The following is a 20,528-nucleotide window of genomic DNA, read 5'->3' on the forward strand; positions in this document are numbered from 1 at the left end:
GATCTTAACGAGCAACAGTAATTAAACAATATGAATGCCATGAACATAAAACCTTTGAACATGAGGTGATTTTGTGTATAAACTTCAATACTGTTTTCTTAGTGACAGTGATAGATATTTCTATTCTGGCATTTTCAGTATGTTTACATTGTAATTTTGTGAGCCATGCAGTTACAAGTCTTGCCTGGGATGTTGCTGTTTAGCACTTACCCTCCTGTTTTAACTACTTCAGTTTCTGTTTTGTTTCTTCAGTGATATATTCTGCTGTTAAGAAATTTCTCTCTGTTACTGCTTTGTTGCTGGAAGTCATTATACATCCTAATACCTTGGTCTGTGCTTTCTCTTCAGAAGCTTCCTATGCTTCAATTAAAAGTTTGCTCTTGTTAAGCAACTTACATCTTCTCTGTTTATACTACATGAGAATAAAATTTCTTTTAAATGTCTTAGATCGATGCAATTTCACAATGCCTTGATAATTAAGACAAAAGTAATTTTAGCTAAATCAAAATCCACACTGTTGGATTTTCCAATTGTAAACCTTTCATCAGTGACTGTAGAAGTTCCTATATTTGAATGAATTCCCAGTGGAAGATGAAAATCTGAAAGAGAACGACATAAAACATAGATAACAAAACTAAACTGCTGTTGTAGTTAGCTTTATTTTACAGCTGTTTACATATTGCTTTAATAACTTTTAAAAGCTCTGATTTAGACCTGCATGTGACAAGTAGTTAACTGCAGACAAAACTGTGATTTATCAGTGACACATTCTAGAGTTAACACTAAATGTGTGTAGCTAATTACTTAAAGTATAATGTCTAAAGTTAAATTCAGTAATTATGCACAAATTGCAATACAATTTATTCCATAATTCTCTGATGTTGTTAGATTCAGTCACTATACAGTCAAGATGATGTTTCTTGTTAGAAAAAATGATGCCATCATGCATAACTGCCCTTTTGTTGTCTAATTGAATCAGATATAATGGAATGAGGGCCAAATGGTCTTATAAATTGAAACTATTATTTTCTACTATGAATTAATATGTAACTTAGTTATAGTGGTGTTTGTGTAAAGTGGCTTTCAAAATATGGGAAAAATACTGCTTTTTGAAAGGCTGGTTTGCTTCCAACCATAGCAATATTCTTTCTTTAAATGGTGTTTTCTGTTAACCACTTCTTCTCACAGACAGCTAACATTCTGTTATTTACATTTAAGAGCTAAAATGCAATTTATCTAGATTCCTTTTTGGAGTACTACACTGTTAAAGAATCATCCTTCTGAGTCTTTAGCTATTAATGTTATGGCGTCTAGTTCATGCATTTGTCTACCTTTGTCTACATTTGTCTTCACCCTGTTTCTGTCTTTCCTTTCCTTGCATGCCTGCATGCTGTTACTCAGTACCAAGCCTTTTATTTCAAGAATTTGATGATGAAACTTGCATTCATTTTGACATGGATGAAGCTCAAGTCACCAAAATCTTCTTCCAGCCATTCTAATTCACACCTTGAAATGCCAACTAATCATGCCCTTAGAAAACTACCTATTCAAAAAAGCTGTACCTTGATAGAATGTGAGGAGTCCTCAGATCAAAAGACATCTCCACCTGTGATTAAAAAGTCTTTTGTGGACTATCCATTCATGATGATCCAGTCAAATGCTCAAACAAAGACTGTGGATGTGCCAGTTGTTAAGAAATGGAAAAGCCGAAAGGTGGAAGAAATGCCTGCAAAATGTGGCTTTCTAGGTTGTAATAAACTATTAATGAACGACTGTGTAAGTTTTTAATCATTCCTGGAACTTGAGTAAACCTTGTATCGGAATATGTTTTGAGGAGATAAATTAGCATTATTGTCTCAAGCACAAATTGAAATCTGGGTTCACAAAGTTTTAGACAAGTAAGTGTTGAGTTCAAGCCCTAGGGAAATCTGTAGGGTTTAGCCCCCTGAGTTCTCAAGCCATCTGGGCCAGTGTGTCTGCAACAGCAGCTGCAGAATCAGGAATGATCACTTGCCACAGTTCTTAGTAAAATGGGTCATCAGTGTCATTGGCACAGTAAATGGTTGCAAAGTGTGTTGCATTAGTCTTGATTAGCAGAAGGACTGGGGAGACAAAACAAACCTAAAAGAAAACACCAGTTGTAAAACAGAGAATTACAAATTAATGAAGTAGAAAAAATGAAATGTAAAGAGAAAAACTTGGTAAAAACCGTTTTGCTTCTTAAAGTTCTTTATAATTTGTAGGCTGATAAGCAAATGCATCTGAATTTCAGTTTTCCAAAGTAACTTCTAATTTTTTAGCTAATAATCAGTAAAATGAGGATTTTCTAACGATTAAAGAAAAATTTTAAAATAGATGTAAATAATAGCAATACTACTAATTTCCATGACTGAAAACTAAGTAATCCCAACTAATAGAGCTACTCTTAGTGTTGTTTCATTTAATAATGGGAAAGGCAGTGTACTACATTATGTCTGTGTACCTCATACTCATTACTTTTCCTCAAATACTATATTCATTGCTGGTGCCAGTGCTATTTGTTGACCAATGATTTTTTGCTATTGGTATGGTTATTAGTGTTTTAGTTCTGTGGGACAGGTCACCCATAGAAACTGTGGATACATCATCTCTGGAAGTATTCAAGGCCGAGTTGGACATGACTTTGAGAAATCTGCTCTTGTGGAAGGTGTCCTTGTGTATGGCAGAGGGGTTGGAAGTAGATGGCCGTAAAGTTGCCTTCCAACCCAAAACACTTTGTTTTCCAGAAGCTCTTACAAAGCATTGCACAAATTAGTCTTGTTCTCACAGTGTAATGGATGCTGGATGGGTTATGTAAATCTGTAAGTTAGCCATATAAAGTGTTTCAGTTTACCTTTGAAGCTGTTTCTCTACTAATTAAGCTGTTTGGAGCATCTTGCCTTGGTGACATGTGAAATCTTTCTCCTGCAGCTTGAGGATCCTGCCATTAGATGGCAGATGGCACTTTACAAAGATTTGCCAAACAGGACTGAAGATTCCTCAGATCCAGAGAAGACTGTGGAAAGGGTCCTTGATATAGCTAATGTGCTGTTTCACCTGGAACAGGTTAGACACATTTTACCAATTTCATTGCTTCTTAATCTAAATAAAAGTATTCCCCCTTTTATTTGTACTTTCACCTGCTGTATTTAATGTTATAATCTTTTTTCTTTCTTTTGATAGCTACTGTTTACATGCTTAATCCTGTGTTTTGTAGTCCAGTATTATGGTCATATCTATCTTGCAGTGTATTTGCAGCAGCTCCAACAATTTGTTTGGCCAATATGGAAAACTCATATATTCCTTGCTGCATTCAAGAAACAGCAGAAGCAGGCTGGAGGAATTATTTTTTTCTGAAAAACTCTGTCAGAAACTTTAAGTTGCTTCAGAATCTGGCAAAAAACTCTATTGTATTATTTAATGGTTTTTGCATTAATATATGAGCTTCTTATGTGGCCTAAACTGCAATAACTTTTATTTCTGTAATTTTGTTTTTTATTTTGTGTCCTTTCCATATTTTTTAAAATATGAAGTTTAAAAATCTCCTATATGAATACATCTTACAGGTCAAAGACTAGCTGATAAGTTATTTTTGTGACTTTTCTTTGAGTTATTCCCTATTATGCACTTAAGATTTATTATGTTTTTTTTCTTTTTAACATGTAGTGAAAAAACAGGACAAACTTGAAGGTGTTCCTAATAGCAGACATGAATATATCTGGTTGCAGACCATACGTTACAAACTCTCTTCATATAAATTTTACTTTTTTTTTTCCTTTTCAAAGAACATTTGAAAATTCAAGGTTCTCTTGCATTCTCATTAGATTAGCTGGTTTCATTCAAAAAGTTTTCAGATCCAATGTCAAGAAGTTTCCTCACTGTCAGGAAGTCACTGGCTCAGTCAATAGGAACCTGAGAGATATGTGATGTGCTCTTATACACACTCTGCAGAAGGTGTGTTGATCTGAATATCTGTGTCCTGTCTGTTGCATCGCACAACTCTTCTTCATATAGTTTGCCAGCCTTGATATGGATTTGCTGCAAGTTCAACAGCCTTACACAGTTTGGTAGAAAAGAATAAAGAGGAGTCACTAATTTTTACCTGTTGCTGAATTTGCAGGGAGCAAGCAAAAAGGGATAGAAGTATAGAAGTAAATCCTTGTCAATCATGGTTTGCCTCTGAGAGAGAGCGAGAGAGGAGAATGGGTGCTGATTTGAAAGGATATAGGTTTGCTCTGAGGAAAGAAGACTAGAGAAAAGCTAGAAGTATGAGGGGGAGGGAGGGAAAGGTTTTCTCTTCTACCTTGGTTTTATCAAAGTTGACTGAGATGATCCAGCAATAGTACAGAACAGGATGGATTCCCATCCAGATCAACATTAAAGATCAATACTTCTGATCAGACTTAAACAATGACTTGTTGACAAGTTTTCTGCCTTTTTTTTTCCTTAATGGCTGCCTTGCACCTATTTCTCAGGAGCTTTTGTTACCTAAATGGGAAATCTGGTCTTTAAGTCTTTAAAACTTAGTGAATATATGAGCACTGCATCTGTTTTTATGACAATCTTGTGTAATCCTTTGCTCTCTGTATACAAATACTCTGTTCTCCATATATACTTTAATAGTTTTCTGTATTGCACTGGCAATGAATGACCAGTCCATTCTTTGTGTTTTCTTTCCATGCAGACCTAACTTCTTTGTTTTTAATGTTTTCAGAAATCTGCTTGTGTAGGCCGAGGCTATTTCTTTTGGGAAAGTATTGAGGGTTTTATAATTGTTTGTGAAGATATTACTAATTACCTAACTTTCATATTTGGATTTGTCTGACTTTTAAATAGTAGTGCTGGCACTTGTTTTTGTGACTGTAAACATGTTTGCAATGAATGTTTTTTTGTCTTTCCTCTTAAAAAATATTTTTCTTTTCTATTTTACCTTTTATGAAGAACCTATTTAAGATTGCTCCTATTTAATCTTACAAGTTTAATTCTATATTTCACTGAATGGCAGTGTTTTTGTCTGTTTAATTAAATGTTCATTGTTTAACTATTAATATTTTTTTGTATTTCACTAAACTGGATAACCAAATTTGGATTGAATTTTGAGTCTACATAAATATCAGAATTTTCACTGCATTTTTTTCATATAATACTTGATTTTATTGCAAGGGAGAATTAGCAAGACTTTTGGGGTAGAAATGCTAACTTCCACTGGCTTCTTTTGATGCTCTTGGAACACAGAGCAGTGTAGTTGTTTGTAAAAGAAACAAACCACCCATAAAAAACCAAACAGCCCACTCCAAAGTTCAATTCCCCTTAACTCTACAACAGCTGCATAGGTTAAATCAAATTATATAATTTTTATGGAAGATGTGTAAAATAAGTCACAGAGACTAAATAGGCTGTGGGAAAGGAGTGATCTCTAGCACAGTCTGCAGTCATGGTTCCCAGTTATCCAGTCAGGTTATATACAGAAGTATGCAGGTGCTCTTCAGCACCACAGCAGTGATTTTCTTGGGATGGAAAAAAGAATTAAAGGTGGAAGAAGAAACCATAAAGGCATAAAAGATAAAGATGGAGCACACCCTATTTCATCTCATGCTGCTGTAGAGCCAAGATGCAGAAAGAGAATATATTTTAAGACAGAGCTTTAGTTTTCTGAAATGTAGCTAAAGTGTTTTGAAGTATTGATGTACATTTGATGTACATTCTGTGTGTGCTACTTCACAGGAAAGATTTAGTCTTGAGTCTTTGTACTTGTCACTCTTTCCTGAAGTTACTTCCTTTCCATCATAACTAATTATGGTAAATATTACAAATAAAAGATTTTTTGTATCCATGAAAATTTCTTTAACAATATTGTCTGAGGCAATGTGAGAATACAATTTACCTGTACATGTGTAAAGAGCTACACATAAAAGCTGGAATGAAAGAAGGCTCTTTGCATTGAAAGTTAAGGCTTCCTGAGAGATAGCCTTATTGATGATAGTGTGCTATATAAAAGATAGCAAAAGTAGAATGAAGTGAAAAAGAAGAATATCTATATCATACCAAGAAAGGGAGAGTTTTGCTTTAAGTTTATTTTCTAAATTCTGATTTTATGATTTGGCTGAATGCTTGAACTCTGTCTAGAACCCTTTTACTGATCTATTATTCTTCTGTTGCTTTTCTACTTGATTTATCTGTTAACTAACATTTTTACTAATATTACTGTTTCCTGACACTAGGGACATTGCCACATTATTTTTCCATGTGTATTTCGTGTAACAGGTTGAGCATCCTCAGCGGTCCAAAAAAGCAGTGTGGCATAAGCTGCTGTCTAAACAGAGGAAAAGAGCAGTAGTGGCCTGCTTTAGAATGGCACCGTTGTATAATCTGCCAAGGTAAGAGCTGTATTGTTCTTTCACAAATCCACTGCAGTTCATACAGAGCTATTTGGCAAGCTCAAAAGGAAAAAAAAAAAAGAAAGCCAGTAATTGATAAACTTGGTATTATAGCTTGTATATTGCTTTATTTATTAGGTTTAATTACTTTTCCCCATCTTCTGAAAAGAATAACAAAAAAATAAATTTTCAATTTCTAATTTCAAGTCTAATCCTCAGCTTTAAAAAATGCAATTATTTGAGCACAATCCAAAGTTATCCATTTCTGTTATCTTAATATTTGTATTAAAAATTATAAAAATATTTTATATATAAAGAACATGAAACTCACCAATGTGATAATTTATTTTTTATTTGTTGCATTTAAATTTCTTTACAGTTTTATTTATTATCTATTCCTAAATAATTATTACTATGTTTTAGCAAGTTAGTTTGACACAGTTTTAAATAAAACATTTTAGTATAAATTTTCTTTTTAAATGGGTGCTTTGATAGGTTTTAGCATAGAACTTTTTCTTCCCTTTTAAATTATTATTGTAATGACTGGACAGTTGTTCAAGCTAAATGAAATTCATATTGGCCAAAACTTCTTTTTACAAGTTTACAGCTTTTGTTTTAAATGTTCCTTTTTAGACACCGAGCCGTCAATCTCTTTCTTCAAGGCTATGACAAATCTTGGATTGAAACAGAAGAACACTACTTTGAAGACAAACTGATAGAAGACTTAGCAGTACGTCTGGGTGAAAGGGTCATAGGAATGTATTATGGATTAACATTCTCCTTGTATAGTAATAATTATAAATCTCTGAAGTAGCTAAGATATCACTTAAGCTGTCTCTACCCAAAGGGATGAGCTATAACCAAGTCACTTTGACAGCTTTTTTAAAATTACACATGATGGAGATTCCAAAATCCCCTCAGGCTCTTTGCTTCAGGGCTTCAATAACCTTTTATAAAGCTTTTTTTCCTAAATTACATATCAATTGGTGTCATTCCCCTATCTCTTATCTTCTGCCCTGTGGAGAACTTGAACAACCTATTCCCTCCTGTTTTGCAGCTAACTTTTGTGTATTTGAGGACTACATAATCCACATTAAAGCCATTTAAGTCAAAAGGTTAGAATATGAAACTAGAGGAATCTAGTCTTAGATCAGTCAGTTCCTTAGAACCTGTCAGAGTCTACTTCTTCACAGAAGAATCCTCTTGGCAGGGACATGAAGATTTTTCCCAGTAGTGAAGTGTTAGAGACATGTCTTTAGCCTTGCAAATACCTACAATGATTTCCATTTAAATCTGGGGTCCTCATCCCTTTACAATTGTCTCTCTGAAAGGTAGCTTTTTCACAGATTGGGCAAGAAACTAGGAACTGATTCAGTCCCTGGGAGGTCCAACAGAACACTATCTGAAATAAGTCTTTTTATTGTAAGGGGAGCCTGCTCTCTGTAATAGAGAGAGGAAGAAAACCATAAAATTTCAATTAGCAAAAAAATTAATAGTCTGCTTTTACTGCTTAAAGCTTATGCTTAAAACCACTCACCCAAGTTGTAAACAATTTTGAAAATTAGGATCGAAATAGTGAAAGGGAAATCAGCAGCAATGAGCTCAACACAGACAGACTTTGGAAGTTCAGTTTTGCCAGCACACGTGCAGAATTAATTTCTAGTGGCATCCTTATTTTACAAACAATATTATTCTTACTCTGAAAATACGAGACTTCTACAAATGTTTACTTTGTAAACAGCCTTTTAAACTGATATCCTTATGTATCCCAACACAATGCAAGTGTTTTAAATAGTGCAGGTTCAGTCTCAAAAATAATTCTATTTTAGCAGTTGGGAGCATGTGTGTGCAGTGGAGCAACATAGGTCTCTGCACGTGCGCGTGTAAGTGCAGGTGTGTGCATGTAAGGAAATAGCCCAGCATGGTAATTTGGCTTCACTGACATAAAGGATTATCTCCTTACCTCCATGATGAGCCCATATATCTGCTAAGTTTATTAATAACTCCTTGCCAACCAGTAGCTCGAGTGAAAAACTTTCTCAGAGGACAGAAACAGACTGACCTGGCTTTTTTAATCATCCTTTATTTTAAAAAAGGAAAAAAACCTACAGTAATTTCCTTTTAATTCTTCAAATATATGGATTTGGGTGTTTCCATTGCTCTCTTCGGGAGACATGTATTGCACCTTTTGTTAAAAAACACTAAACTCCATCTGTCTTTTAAATAAATTTGCATCACATTCTTGCTGCCTTAGAGCACTCACTCACAGAAGTGTGAGAATTTGAGTTTCAGCTTTGTGGATTTGACACAGGATGTTTTGTGGACGTGATGAAAGATGTGTTTGTGTTGCTGGTGAAGTTTCCTCTTAGGGAAACTATACCCTGGTTGAGCAAGGAATTAAAAGTTTATTGAACTGTCAAGATGGAATCACAGCCTAGGCTAGGGTGGCAGAACTGGAAGGGGAAAAGGGGGAGCCTTGGGCTCTCTGATGTATTCTTGAAACGTTGTCTGAAGTTTCTGGACTGTTCACATATTAAATGGGAAAGTTAATTGATCCAGGACCCAGAAACCATAGGCAAGATCCCTGTCCTTTAACTCTCTCTAGTTAGTACACTACAATCTTTTATGCCATGGTGAGTTCTTTCTCAATACTGAGAACCTTGACCATTCTTTTCTGCTAAGTAAAAATTATTGGAAGGACCAAATACAGTCAAAGCTATTTTACTGCTGACTTTGCCAGATCCTGGTGATTTATAGACTGGTGGTAAAAGCTTTTTCTGGGATTTGGGAATTGAGCATTTCCCTCACATAAAAGCAGAGAACTGAACTTGCAGTTCTTCTCCCTGAATCTTCTCTCCTTAAGTCTGTTATACAAAAGTGAATCTTCTTCTTCCATTTGTGAAGTTAAAGGATAAAAGAATTCACTTGTGCTCTTTTTGAGGAGTTTAATTGTGCTGATTCTTAATTCTGATTCAACATATCAATCCTCTGAGGCAACTAGATTTTTATGTTTGATGTTAGCATCATAAGGTATTCAGCACTTTTTATTAATTGTAAAAATCCTTCTGCTTAAATAAACAGGATATATGAACACTTAAGCTTATTTGACATAATTTTTGGTGGATGTTATTGGACATAATAAATTCTAAGAACAATCTGTTTAATAGAAATTTAGATTATATAAAATATTAATAATACAAATAAATTATATAAAATAATATTTTTTAAGTCTACAAGATTTAGAAATGGCAGCCAAAACTTACCCAACCTATTTGTTTTACCCTCCTATGTTACATTCAGGTAAAGCTTTTTGTTTTACACTTAAATAATTATAGGGCAAATGTCTCAAGACAATTAATATTAAGCATACTTATTTGCCAGAAATGCCAGAAAATCACTGATTCTAGTATTCATGCTGTGCTTAATAATGTGTTCTCCTTAACTCAGTCATTGGTGAATTTGATCCTCCATTTAATTTCAATAAATCTATGTGAACTAGTAACACATTAACACAACTTCTGCCCTTTTGTTTCATCAGTTTTTAAAGCATTAAGGAGATATCCTGGTTGATAACATTATGAAGTACAGAATACTGCCAGTTAATTAAAGAGAAGGTCAGCGTTCTAAATGAGATTGAAATAAAGAGCAGGGGAAGACATCCATAATTGTTCTGGTCTTGTTATTGATACTGTAAATATTATCACATACTGAAAAATGTGAAATGAACCTTGTGTGGCCATCATAGAATGGCACATGGAACAAACATTTTGCATAGGCATCAGCTGAAGGGAATTCTCAGCTGCAGCCAGTCATGTTTGGTACAGCTGCATGAGAAAGGTGGACTTCACAGGCCCATAGAAATAGTAGTATTCATAGAAAGCTATAAGCATTCCCACAGGAATCTCTCTGGCATGCAAAATTTGTTTTCTTAATAGACAACAATCCATTTTCCTCGTATCTCTGATACGAGTGGCCAACCCATCCTTATTGCTTAACAGATAACATATGGTGATATAATAATGTATTACTCATCCTGTCTTATCAATGCATGGAATTCTTTTTATCTGTATTTTGGTGTATAGTGCTAGATGAAAACAAGGGCAAAGAGTGGGCATATTTTATTCAACCAATTTTCTTTGAGCTTCTATATTCTTCATAGAAAAAAGTGTCTGGATGAAGCAATTTTGTTAATAACTTGATAGGCAAAAGTTGCTTTCTGAAAATGTCTTTTGGCAAACATTAAGAAGTCAGAGATTTGTATAGATGCTTTTCAGAACACTCCTTTCGTTGTTGTCATTCTAGTATTTAGGACCACATTTTCTTTCAAAGAAAGCCAACTGAAGCTGCCTAAAACTGAAAGAAAAATAACCACATGAAAAAAGAACCCTCTTTATGCATTTATATTTATTATTGAATGATATCTAATATTTTTTGTACATTATTGATTGTACATGTCCTAAAATTCTACATCCTGCCAACATTAGTGGAGCTAATTAGACTGGAGCTGTCTAAAACTGTTGGTAAGCTTCAGGTTTGGATTTCTTCTCCCTCAAAGTCTCTCAGAGTTTCTCAGTGAACGTTATACCTAGCATAGACTTGAAACAGGATTCTCATTTTTATCTGATGAAGCTCGTTAACATAGCAACAGACAGTATGATAATAAATGATGGCATGTGGTTACCACTAGTTCTGGATAACAGAGTAAGACTGAAGTTGTTTTCTGAATCTAGGGAAGAGAGTTGATTTTTATGAGAAGAAATCCAAAGCTTTGCAAGGGGCATCATCTTTGTAAGTCTTCATGGTCATAAACACAGTCAGGGTTCAATTGTGTCATACTTTGCTTGGAAGTTGCTTCCTCCTGGTTGTTCAAATCAAAATTACCTATGTTAATATTAAATGTTTAGAAAATTGCACAGAGTGAAACATTTTTCACTATAGAGAATTAAATACACTTTTAAATTATTTTTTTTCCCTAAAGAAACCTGGAGAGGAACCACCAGAAGAAGATGAAAGCCTTAAAAGAGTTGATCCTTTACATCAACTAATTCTGCTATTCAGTCGAACAGCCTTGACTGAAAAATGGTAGGGATGGTGTGAGACACTTCAGAGTGTATGCAGATTTTCAGATTACTCCTGTATTTGAAGTCATATATGTCTCTTTACAAGTGAGATTGCATAAGCTAGGCCAAACTGTGTGTATGAACATCCGGTGAGTTTGAGTTACACTCAAACCTTTTTAGCTTGTGGTATGTAAAGAGATTTTAATATGACTTTTTCCACAGCTATGAATACTGTGTTCAGGGCTCACTACTCCTCTGTCTTCTATGTTCCCTATTGACAGTTACATTCTGAATATGAAATATATTCCAAGTATACTTAAAAATTAACTATATTCACTTTACTGGAAGGTGTTTATGAATTTCTGAGTACTGTGTTAGTAGCTGGCTATACTTTTCTATTTGTATAAGTTAATAAAGTCTTCATTTTCCAAAAAAACTTTAGTAATTATTTATGAGCATAGAAGTTATTTTAAAATATTTTTAAGATGTTTAAAAATATTTTGGCACTTCAGTTCTACCTTAAATAATCTTCCTCATTTTACCTTTCCTCTGTCTGTTAACCAGCAAACTGGAAGAAGATTTCCTGTATATGGCTTATGCTGACATTATGGCAAAGGTAACTTGTTTGATACCTATTGCTTATTTTGTGCTTTAATTAAGTTAGTTTAGAAGATCAAGATAATTAATTTGTAAAGTGTTATCCATAAATTGTGAGTTATCAGCAATGTTTTCTTTCTACATGGTATCAGAGTTGCCATGATGAAGAAGATGATGATGGTGAAGAAGAAGTGAAGAGTTTTGAAGTAAGATTATACTTGTTTTGTTTTTCTTGTCATGTTAGACATTATTTCATAGCTTCCAGCTGACATTTATGTTTTTTGGTTCATGGCTTACTGCAGCTTATTATGCCAGTGAACTGCATGTCACAAGCTGGATATGGCAGATATAAGTCCCCAGATTAATATTAGTGAAATAAAACCATGCACAGTATTACATACGATTAAATAGAGAATAATTTAGTAGATCTTATGCATTTATCTCATTTAAATTTAACTTTTTAGTTAGATATTACAGATAGTAACTTAGTCTAAAAGTCTGATAATAACAGACTGAATCTTTTAAATTATTCTGCCCTACTATTAGTTTACGTTTTTAAAATACCATAATACTACGTTTTGCTGTAGTCATTTACATTCAGTAACTATAATTCATCCAGTAGTTTTATGTTCATATATGTGTTAGTGCTTCTTAATAAAATGTGGTGAACTTCTGTTCATTGGTACTGCTAAGAATTTTTGCTTGTGTTGACAATAGGAGCTTTATATTTATTACTGTTTAATGTTGAGTTTTTAGTGATCATCACTGTTTAAGGATATACACATGAGTTAATTACAAGTGTAAGAGATGAGTCCTTGTCCTGTGTTTGCTCTGGGATCTGTCTCTCTTTTTCCATTAATAAAAAGAAATTTGTCTCTATTGAGGGGCACTGAGGGAATTAGCTCTTAAATATTTTTAATATTTTAATGTGTTTTGGCATATTACAATTCTGATATTAAAAGGTGTCTCTTGTGTCTTTCAAATCAATTAGTATTTACATTTCATATCTCTACTAAAACACAGAAACATGAAATAAATACTTTTATTATTTTTTTTTTAATTCTAACTATAAGGATTGATTTGCTGTAAAACTATCTGTGCTGTTCTGATTATTGAGGAGTGGTTTGGGTCATTTTTACTTTTACTCCATTGTTTTATGGACATAGAATGTTCTTTATGTTTTCTACATGATGCTACATGATATAGCACTGAATTATTTAAGTACATATTCCCTATTTGACTGTATAAAGAAATCAGAAAGAATATAAATACTAAATTCTTTTCAATCACTCAGAAGTCCAGTTGAGTTACAAGTAATATCCTCAAAATATAAAGTTTTGTTTCTTGGTAAATATCTCATTATGAACCCAAATTTCAGCGTGTTTTTCTGAATTTTTTTTCTTTTCCCCTGGGAATGCAGTATATGACATACCACTGACAGAGACTATTCATGCCTATAGGGTCTTAGCAGTTAGCCTCTATATGCCTGTTAGATATCAAAAGTCTCATGCTTATAGATATGAAAATTTTTAAATAGGAAGTCATTGAGGTGTATGAAAAATCTATCAGTAAGAAATTTTTTAGTGCTCCTTACCTAAATTGTAACGGGTTCTTTGTTTAGCATTCAATTTTTTTGTCTTGAGAGAAGATCCTATTCATTTGTTTCTCTTTATTATTTTTCCTGTAGCTGTGAAACTTATGTTTAAATAATGTATTTGTATGTTCAAAAGACAATTTTGTGTATGTATTTGGTCAGTCACCTGCAGAAAAAAATTTGGACTTCTTTTTCTTATTACTATTTCGCTTCTTGTCCTTGCCCTTCCTTAAGGTGACAGGATCACAACGAAGCAAGGTAAAACAAAAAAAAATATGTGTGTATTTGTCTGGGTCTAATTTTGTGATTTTTCAGGCCCAACATCTTGGATAAGTTCAACTAAGGGGTCTTGATATAATTTTTAACATTTCAGTTTCAGCATGACATCTCTACCAAACCCTTTTTGTGCGCAAGCTCTTTAAAGATTTCAGGAATTACTTATGCAGAATATGCCGTGTAAAATTGTGATACTGTTTTGGGGAAAACAGTGTTGTTTGGCTTGTTCATTTTGTTTTGCTGTTCATGCCTTTTGTGCATCAGTTATGTTTCTGGTTTTAACTTAATTTTAATTAGTAAAACAACTTATGCGGTTATCAAGGGAAAGTTGAACTTTTCTTCTGTATCTTAGCAGAGACACGTTTCTGATGTAGTGGTAGAATTCTGTTTCCAATATTTGTCACAGAGAGAGCATCAATCATAGTTCATGTCTGATTTAGATCCTTTGGAACTGAGTTCTCAGCCTTCCACGTTATAGTTTTGGACAGCAACTCCTTAGATACTCCTTACCTTAAATGATTCATAGTTCTTCTATGTTTTCTCTAAGAACATAGAGGCAATAGCTCTGAAACTTCATTGTTAATTTTTTTTATTGGCTCTGTTTCTTACTCAGCCTTTTGTGTGTCATCATGAAAGCCTCACCATTTGTTTCTGAAAGGTGTTCCATGGCTATGTAGCTGACTACTTGCCTGCTTCATGCAGGTCAGTTCCCACTGTTGACTCAGGCCACTTGCTGGTGGTGCTGCAAGGCTGATATTCTGGGAGAAGGTATGGTGTGTGGAGTAGCTAGTTTTTGGTTCTGAGGTGGTTAAATATAGTTATTTGTTCTGTGGTTAATGACAGCTAGAGTTAAGTAAAGATGACTTGCTTGAGATTTGAAATGCACAGATTTAGCTAATGGCCAGACTTCAGTCAGTAACTTCAAATTTCATTTCCTATGGCAATTGTAACCTTCTCCATGGAAAGAAGGAAGGGGATTTTGGTATTTTGTTTGCTAGCCTTCTATTAACATTCAGACCACAAAAGAAAGAGGTTCCCCGGCATCTGTGGGGAGAGATGATGTATTTCAGGATCAACTTTACTCTTACACCTCCAAAAATTTGCACAGGTCTGTTCCATCTTCATATGATAAAGGCATTATTCTGGAAGATGAATGTGCTCACAAAAATTTATTTAAAAGGTATTGTAATTATTTTGAACAAAGTGCATATCAAAAACCCCAAAGGAAATATATAAGGAATCTAATAATATAATTTCTTCTTTTTTCATTCCAATAATTCAGCTATTCAAATGCTACATATCTATCACTCTGCTTACCTTGTTAGCACTAAATCTTATATGCTCCATAAAAATTTTTTTCTTGCTGACTGTGAAGTATTTTAAAAGGGAAAAAAAGCACAACAAGAAATAACCTTTGCTTTCTTCATACATGGCATCATACAGTTGTGCAGATGTGAAACTGTACATACCAGATGCGCGTGTGTTTGTGTGTGAATTTGTGTGTTTCTTCCTGTCTAGTGATCAAACGTCAATGTTGAAGGCAGTTCTTTTATTCTATCCTGTGTATCCATGTGAAAAGTGTGACTGTTCAGTTTGTTTGGGGATAAAAGTCTACTGCTCCTCTAGACTTTAAAAATGTGTGGTGTTTGAAGTCTTGGATCCTTTTGCACTCAGAGCCATAGAGATATTTGGGCAAGCTTAGAATGTGATGAAAATGCTGAGTGTATTTTATTGACAATTCTGTTGCTCATGTCTCATGCAGGGTAGTCTTATTTTTGTACAATTAATTTGAATTGGGTTAATAGTGTGAACAATAGATGCGACAATAATGTTCTCTGTATGTTAGTATGCTCCTGTCAACGTTTACCTGCTAGTATTTGCTTTGAGTTATTACAGATGTCTTTGCTCCTTCCCCTTTGCCTCTAAGTTAGCTTTATGTCTTGTTGAACAGATGCTCAATTGAGCAACCTGTAAAGTTGGTGTCACTGTCTCCTTTGATTCCATCTGATAAGAAATTCTTTTAAATCTAACTGTTTCACTAGATAAATGCAAATAATTTTCTGCATTTGAGTCACTCCTACATATTAATGTGCACTAAATACTTGTAGGATGGTAATTCAAAGAAGGAATCAAAATTTAGCTCTTATTTTTAAACTCATTTTTATTAAATTGATTTAAATTGACTCTTTACAGGAAGAAAAGAAATTGAGGAAATAGAGCTTCCTATGTCAGTTCTTTTCATTCCTGTTACTGGTAGCAACTTTTTTAGTAGACTTCTTTATTCACAAATTTTTTGACAAAATGATACATTGCGCTGTCACTTTCCTCAGACAAAAATTTTCATGGTTCTTTACATACAAATAAGGTCCAGTCCTTTGAAGATGATCACCTGTATCTCTTACTATCACAAATCCTGAATAAACCACTGAGTGTCCATATGCCACATTTTTACAATAAGTAGCTATTTATTCTGTTAATTAAGATCAGACTCCATATTCAATTTATCAATTCTAAGAAGGTAAACATTCAAATAACTATGTAAAAATGTGTTTTTCATCAGTTTTCCCTACATATAATGGATTGTATAGAACCTAATATATGGTTTCACTCCTACTCTACAGAATACGTTATTTATTAATAGAATAGTTTGGGTTGGAAAGGACCTTTAAAGGTCCTTGAGTCCAAACCCTCACAACAAGCGGTGATACTTCAATGATGAACTCCAAAAGAGGGATTTAGGAAAAAAATCATATTTTTTTTATAGAGCAGAAACCAGCATATATTGAACTTAAAGGATTGAAGTGTTTATAAAGATGTATATATAAAAAGGTACAGAAGTATTATGCATGAGTACTTGATATTTTAATTACATAGCTTATACTTATGCATGCCTAAAATTGAAATGAACAGATACCAGTGTAAGTCCTGCATAATAGGATTTGTTTTCTAGACTAAGCAGAAGTCTTGAAAAAATATGAAGACAATTCAAAGGAGAAGCATTCATCTTCTAATAGCTGAGTTGAAAGCAATTCCTGTTATTTATATATTTTTTTTATTTTCTTAAACTTAATTTCATGATTTCATGTTAAACAAAAAAAGCTCTGTAAAAGTAGGATCTTATGCCAGCGGTCTGTATTTTGGAGCTTAGTGGTGGCAGCAAACAAACCTCTCCATATGTCCTAGCTCAAAAGGAGACTCCAATAATCAGTCTCTGTATGAATTACAAGAAAGTTTGAGAATTTCAGTTGTCAACTGAAATTCTTTTTCAGTTAAAGTTTCTTTTTAGTTTTAGCAAGTTTGTTGTCTACAAATTCAAACTAAAATTTGTGGTTTTGCCTGATTTATTTTGGAGTATGATTGCTCATAATGATTTAAACCCCAAAAAACAGAATGAAGTAGAAAATATTTGGATCTCTATTTTCAAAGAATATGATTCAGATGTTTCCTTGGTTTGGTAGAATGCTGGAAAAAGTCTATAATACACGTGTATGTACATTTATAAGCGGTCAACTTTTTCCTATATGAGTGGAAATCATCTAAGATGAAATAGATTTGTTCCTCATTGAGGATTGGGGTTTGGGGTGTGTTTCTTATGTGTTTTTGTTGGTTGGTTGTTTTTTCCGTTTTTTTTTTTTTTTTAATTCTGTTCAGTTATTTTGAATGTTTCATTTAGTGAAGTATTTTTGCTATTGTTGTAATGGCTTGGTGAATGACAGAAAGCTCAAATCATTGGCTAATTAGTTTGGTCCTTTCTTGACTTCAACTGGCTAGCAAGTGGATAAAGTGCAAAAAGCGGAAACTGGTAGCACAGATAACAGTGTAAACAGTAAGCACATCTTAGAGAAATGGGGATAACCTTATTAATTTAGTATGCTTTGTAGGCAATGGGTGGCCCTCTTCATGTAAGTGCTACCATCACATATATATTTATATATATGTATTGAGCTGGCAGGGAGAAAGCAACAGTGAAAATGCATTGTGAAGCCGAAGAAGGAACCATGATCTTTATGGGTTATCATCAAAGAATGGTTGCTTCTAAGAGAAATGCTTGTGGTGTTTTTGTTCGTGAATTGGTTTGGTTTTTGTTTTCTTTTTTGGTCTGTTTTGTTACTAATATCCTACACATCTTGATTTCCATGGGAAATGCCACTTTTCTCATGCTAAGCTGTTTGGCAATGCCTCTTTCTACTGTTCTTCTATACTGCCATTGCAAGAAGTTAGTCTGTAGATTATGCAGATTCATCCTCACTGTAAGCATTCTTATAAATATTTGATATTCTTATAAAAAATGTTGCACAATGAAAGTAGTATAGCTGGTGTTAGGCTTGTGAATAGAAAATTTTGCAATGAAAGAAAGATGAAAAGGTGTTGGGTCTAAAACTAAAAGTATCTAGAAATAGGAAATAGTTTTTAAGAAAGGAAAGACTGATCAACTTTCAGTGGCTTCTGAAGCAATTGAAAATATTTTATTGTAGCTATACTGAACCTGTGATGTCACGGTTTTCTGGTAGTTTGTGTGTGTGTGGTGTGTGTGTGCGCGTGCGTGTATGTTTCTGTTTTGTTTTTGTTGAACTCCCAGGAAGAGGTTTAAACATGAAGGCAAAACTTTCAAACCCTAGCATGGCTAAATACAAAGCAACGCTGCCATTTTTTTTTCCTTTTTGTGCCTCCATCTAGATCTGTCACATAATTTAAAGCAAAAAGAAAGATACAATTTAACCACAGGAGAGCTAATAGTGTGAAAAAAAAAACCCTGATGAATTTTGTTTCCGCAGCACGATATTATCAAAGATTTAAGAAACAAATTTGCCAGCCTCGGCGAGAACTCTCTGGTAACAGCATAAATGTCTGTGTTGGTTTGCTTTTGAGTTAAAGGTTTCTTTTTCATTCATTTGAACATATTTCTCTTTTTTACCTCTTCTTTTTTAATTTATTACTCATATCCTCTATTTAGCAAGCCTTCATTTTTTAAACCTCTTCCATCTTCCAATGTATTTTTTCCGTAACTTGGATGGAAAGTTTATGGCAGCAAAGCTGTCATTCTGGCTACTTCTGCTGCAGCTGTTCCTGCTTCTAGGTCATACATGTTTTGGGCGTTGTGTTTTTGGACATGATACTAACTGATTGTGTCATGTTCCTTTTGAGTAAGCTTTTTACCACGCCATCTGATGGACTCACTGTCATAGGGCTCTATGCAACTTCCATTTTGCAACTTATACTGCTTAGTCATCCTCAATTCTCCAGCAAACTTCAATTAACGTGATGAAAGTTGAAACTCTTCTGGAATTAACTGTGCCTTTATGTTTGCTCTTTATGCTCGTTATGTTTTTGGTAGTAGTTTAAATTACAAAAAAGAAACTTCACCATTGCTCAAGCAACGCCATGCAGTATTGTTTGTTGCCGCTAGAGAATACAAAATATAAAAGCACAGTGTATTCTATCAAATATTCTGTAAGTAGGGGGGCAATCTATATTGTAATATAATGATATGTTTTGAAAAAAATTCTGAGATGTTTCTTTTACTCTGGTATTCAGCAACGACTTACAACTCAAGAGTCACATACTGAGCAGTATGAAGTTATGGTCACACTATAGAAGATTATTAAGAGTATGAACTGTTGCACAAAAACACAGCACAAACGTGCAAGTTTGATACATGCAGTATATATCATGAACATGGGCTTTGAACTAACCTAATGATTCACAATTGAGATGACTCTTTCCAGAGAAACTGCTAAAAGCATAATCAAGAAAAATACCAAGTGGAGATTATTACTTGAACCTGTTAATTATTTGTCCAATAGCCTTGTATGTATTAAAATGGTTCATGATGTTGCCATAGAGCCCATATACTAAGAGAAAACCAAGAACCTTTGGAGGATTGATAGTAACTCAAATCTCATGTTAAATGACCGGAATTTTTATTCAGGAAAAAGAAATGGAAAAGCAAAAACTTCTGTATCAACAAGCCAGACTGCATGATCGGGGTGCTGCTGAGATGGTTCTGCAGACAATCAGTGCAAGTAAAGGTAAGGTTTTGGTGTGTAGATTAAATTTTAAACCTTATTTCTAATAAACTTTGAAGTGATTTTATTTCTTATTGAGCACAACATGCACATGTTTGGCTCTAAGATTCACTTTCAAAATTAACTTGAAATTTCAAAATTTTTGACAGCTAATCCAGAAAAGTATAATGAATGATTTTCATGAGATTATTGTTTCTTTTGTAGTTTTAATTAATTTTTCTAGTGCTAATTTTGAGGATGTGTGAATTACTTCATAGCTTTAGCAGCACTGAATGACAAAATGACCCTTAAATTCTGGAATGTGTACAGTTCTGAAGTAGGTGTGGACTTCAGTTCTTTTGTTATTTCCCATTTGTCAAATAACTGCTTTATTGGTGTACTTTGATAAAACATTTCAGAACTTCAAATGATGATTTTTTCCCTTAGAAACCATCTTATTCTAAGGTTTTATGCTTTCATTTTTTTCTTTTGTGATTTGTTTCCACAATAGTGATGTTTTAAAACCTCCTGATTACAAATTTTTTTTACTGTAGTTAAATGCTTGGGTCACTGTCATTTTCTGAATAAACCAGAAGGAAAC

At 33.8% G+C, this 20,528-nt stretch overlaps 1 protein-coding gene across 6 annotated transcripts in view; it reads left to right on the forward strand.

The window, feature by feature from the left end:
- Positions 1–20,528, forward strand: part of RYR2 (ryanodine receptor 2) — a 385,403-nt gene that overhangs the window by 318,412 nt on the left and 46,463 nt on the right. For 3 of the 6 annotated variants that reach the window (XM_071432561.1, XM_071432571.1, XM_071432578.1), the window contains 8 exons: positions 2,950–3,084; positions 6,283–6,395; positions 7,029–7,125; positions 11,374–11,477; positions 12,020–12,071; positions 12,205–12,258; positions 13,881–13,904; positions 19,852–19,951. In XM_071432561.1, coding sequence (XP_071288662.1) covers positions 2,950–3,084; positions 6,283–6,395; positions 7,029–7,125; positions 11,374–11,477; positions 12,020–12,071; positions 12,205–12,258; positions 13,881–13,904; positions 19,852–19,951 — 679 coding nt within the window. The remainder of the gene's footprint in view (positions 1–2,949; positions 3,085–6,282; positions 6,396–7,028; positions 7,126–11,373; positions 11,478–12,019; positions 12,072–12,204; positions 12,259–13,880; positions 13,905–19,851; positions 19,952–20,528) is intronic. The other 3 variants (XM_071432585.1, XM_071432595.1, XM_071432604.1) reach the window with 1 other exon arrangement.

This window comes from Agelaius tricolor, unplaced genomic scaffold (assembly GCF_023055355.1).
Source record: "Agelaius tricolor isolate 1412-34295 unplaced genomic scaffold, bAgeTri1.0.p SCAF_1, whole genome shotgun sequence".
NCBI classification, from domain to species: Eukaryota; Metazoa; Chordata; class Aves; order Passeriformes; family Icteridae; genus Agelaius; species Agelaius tricolor.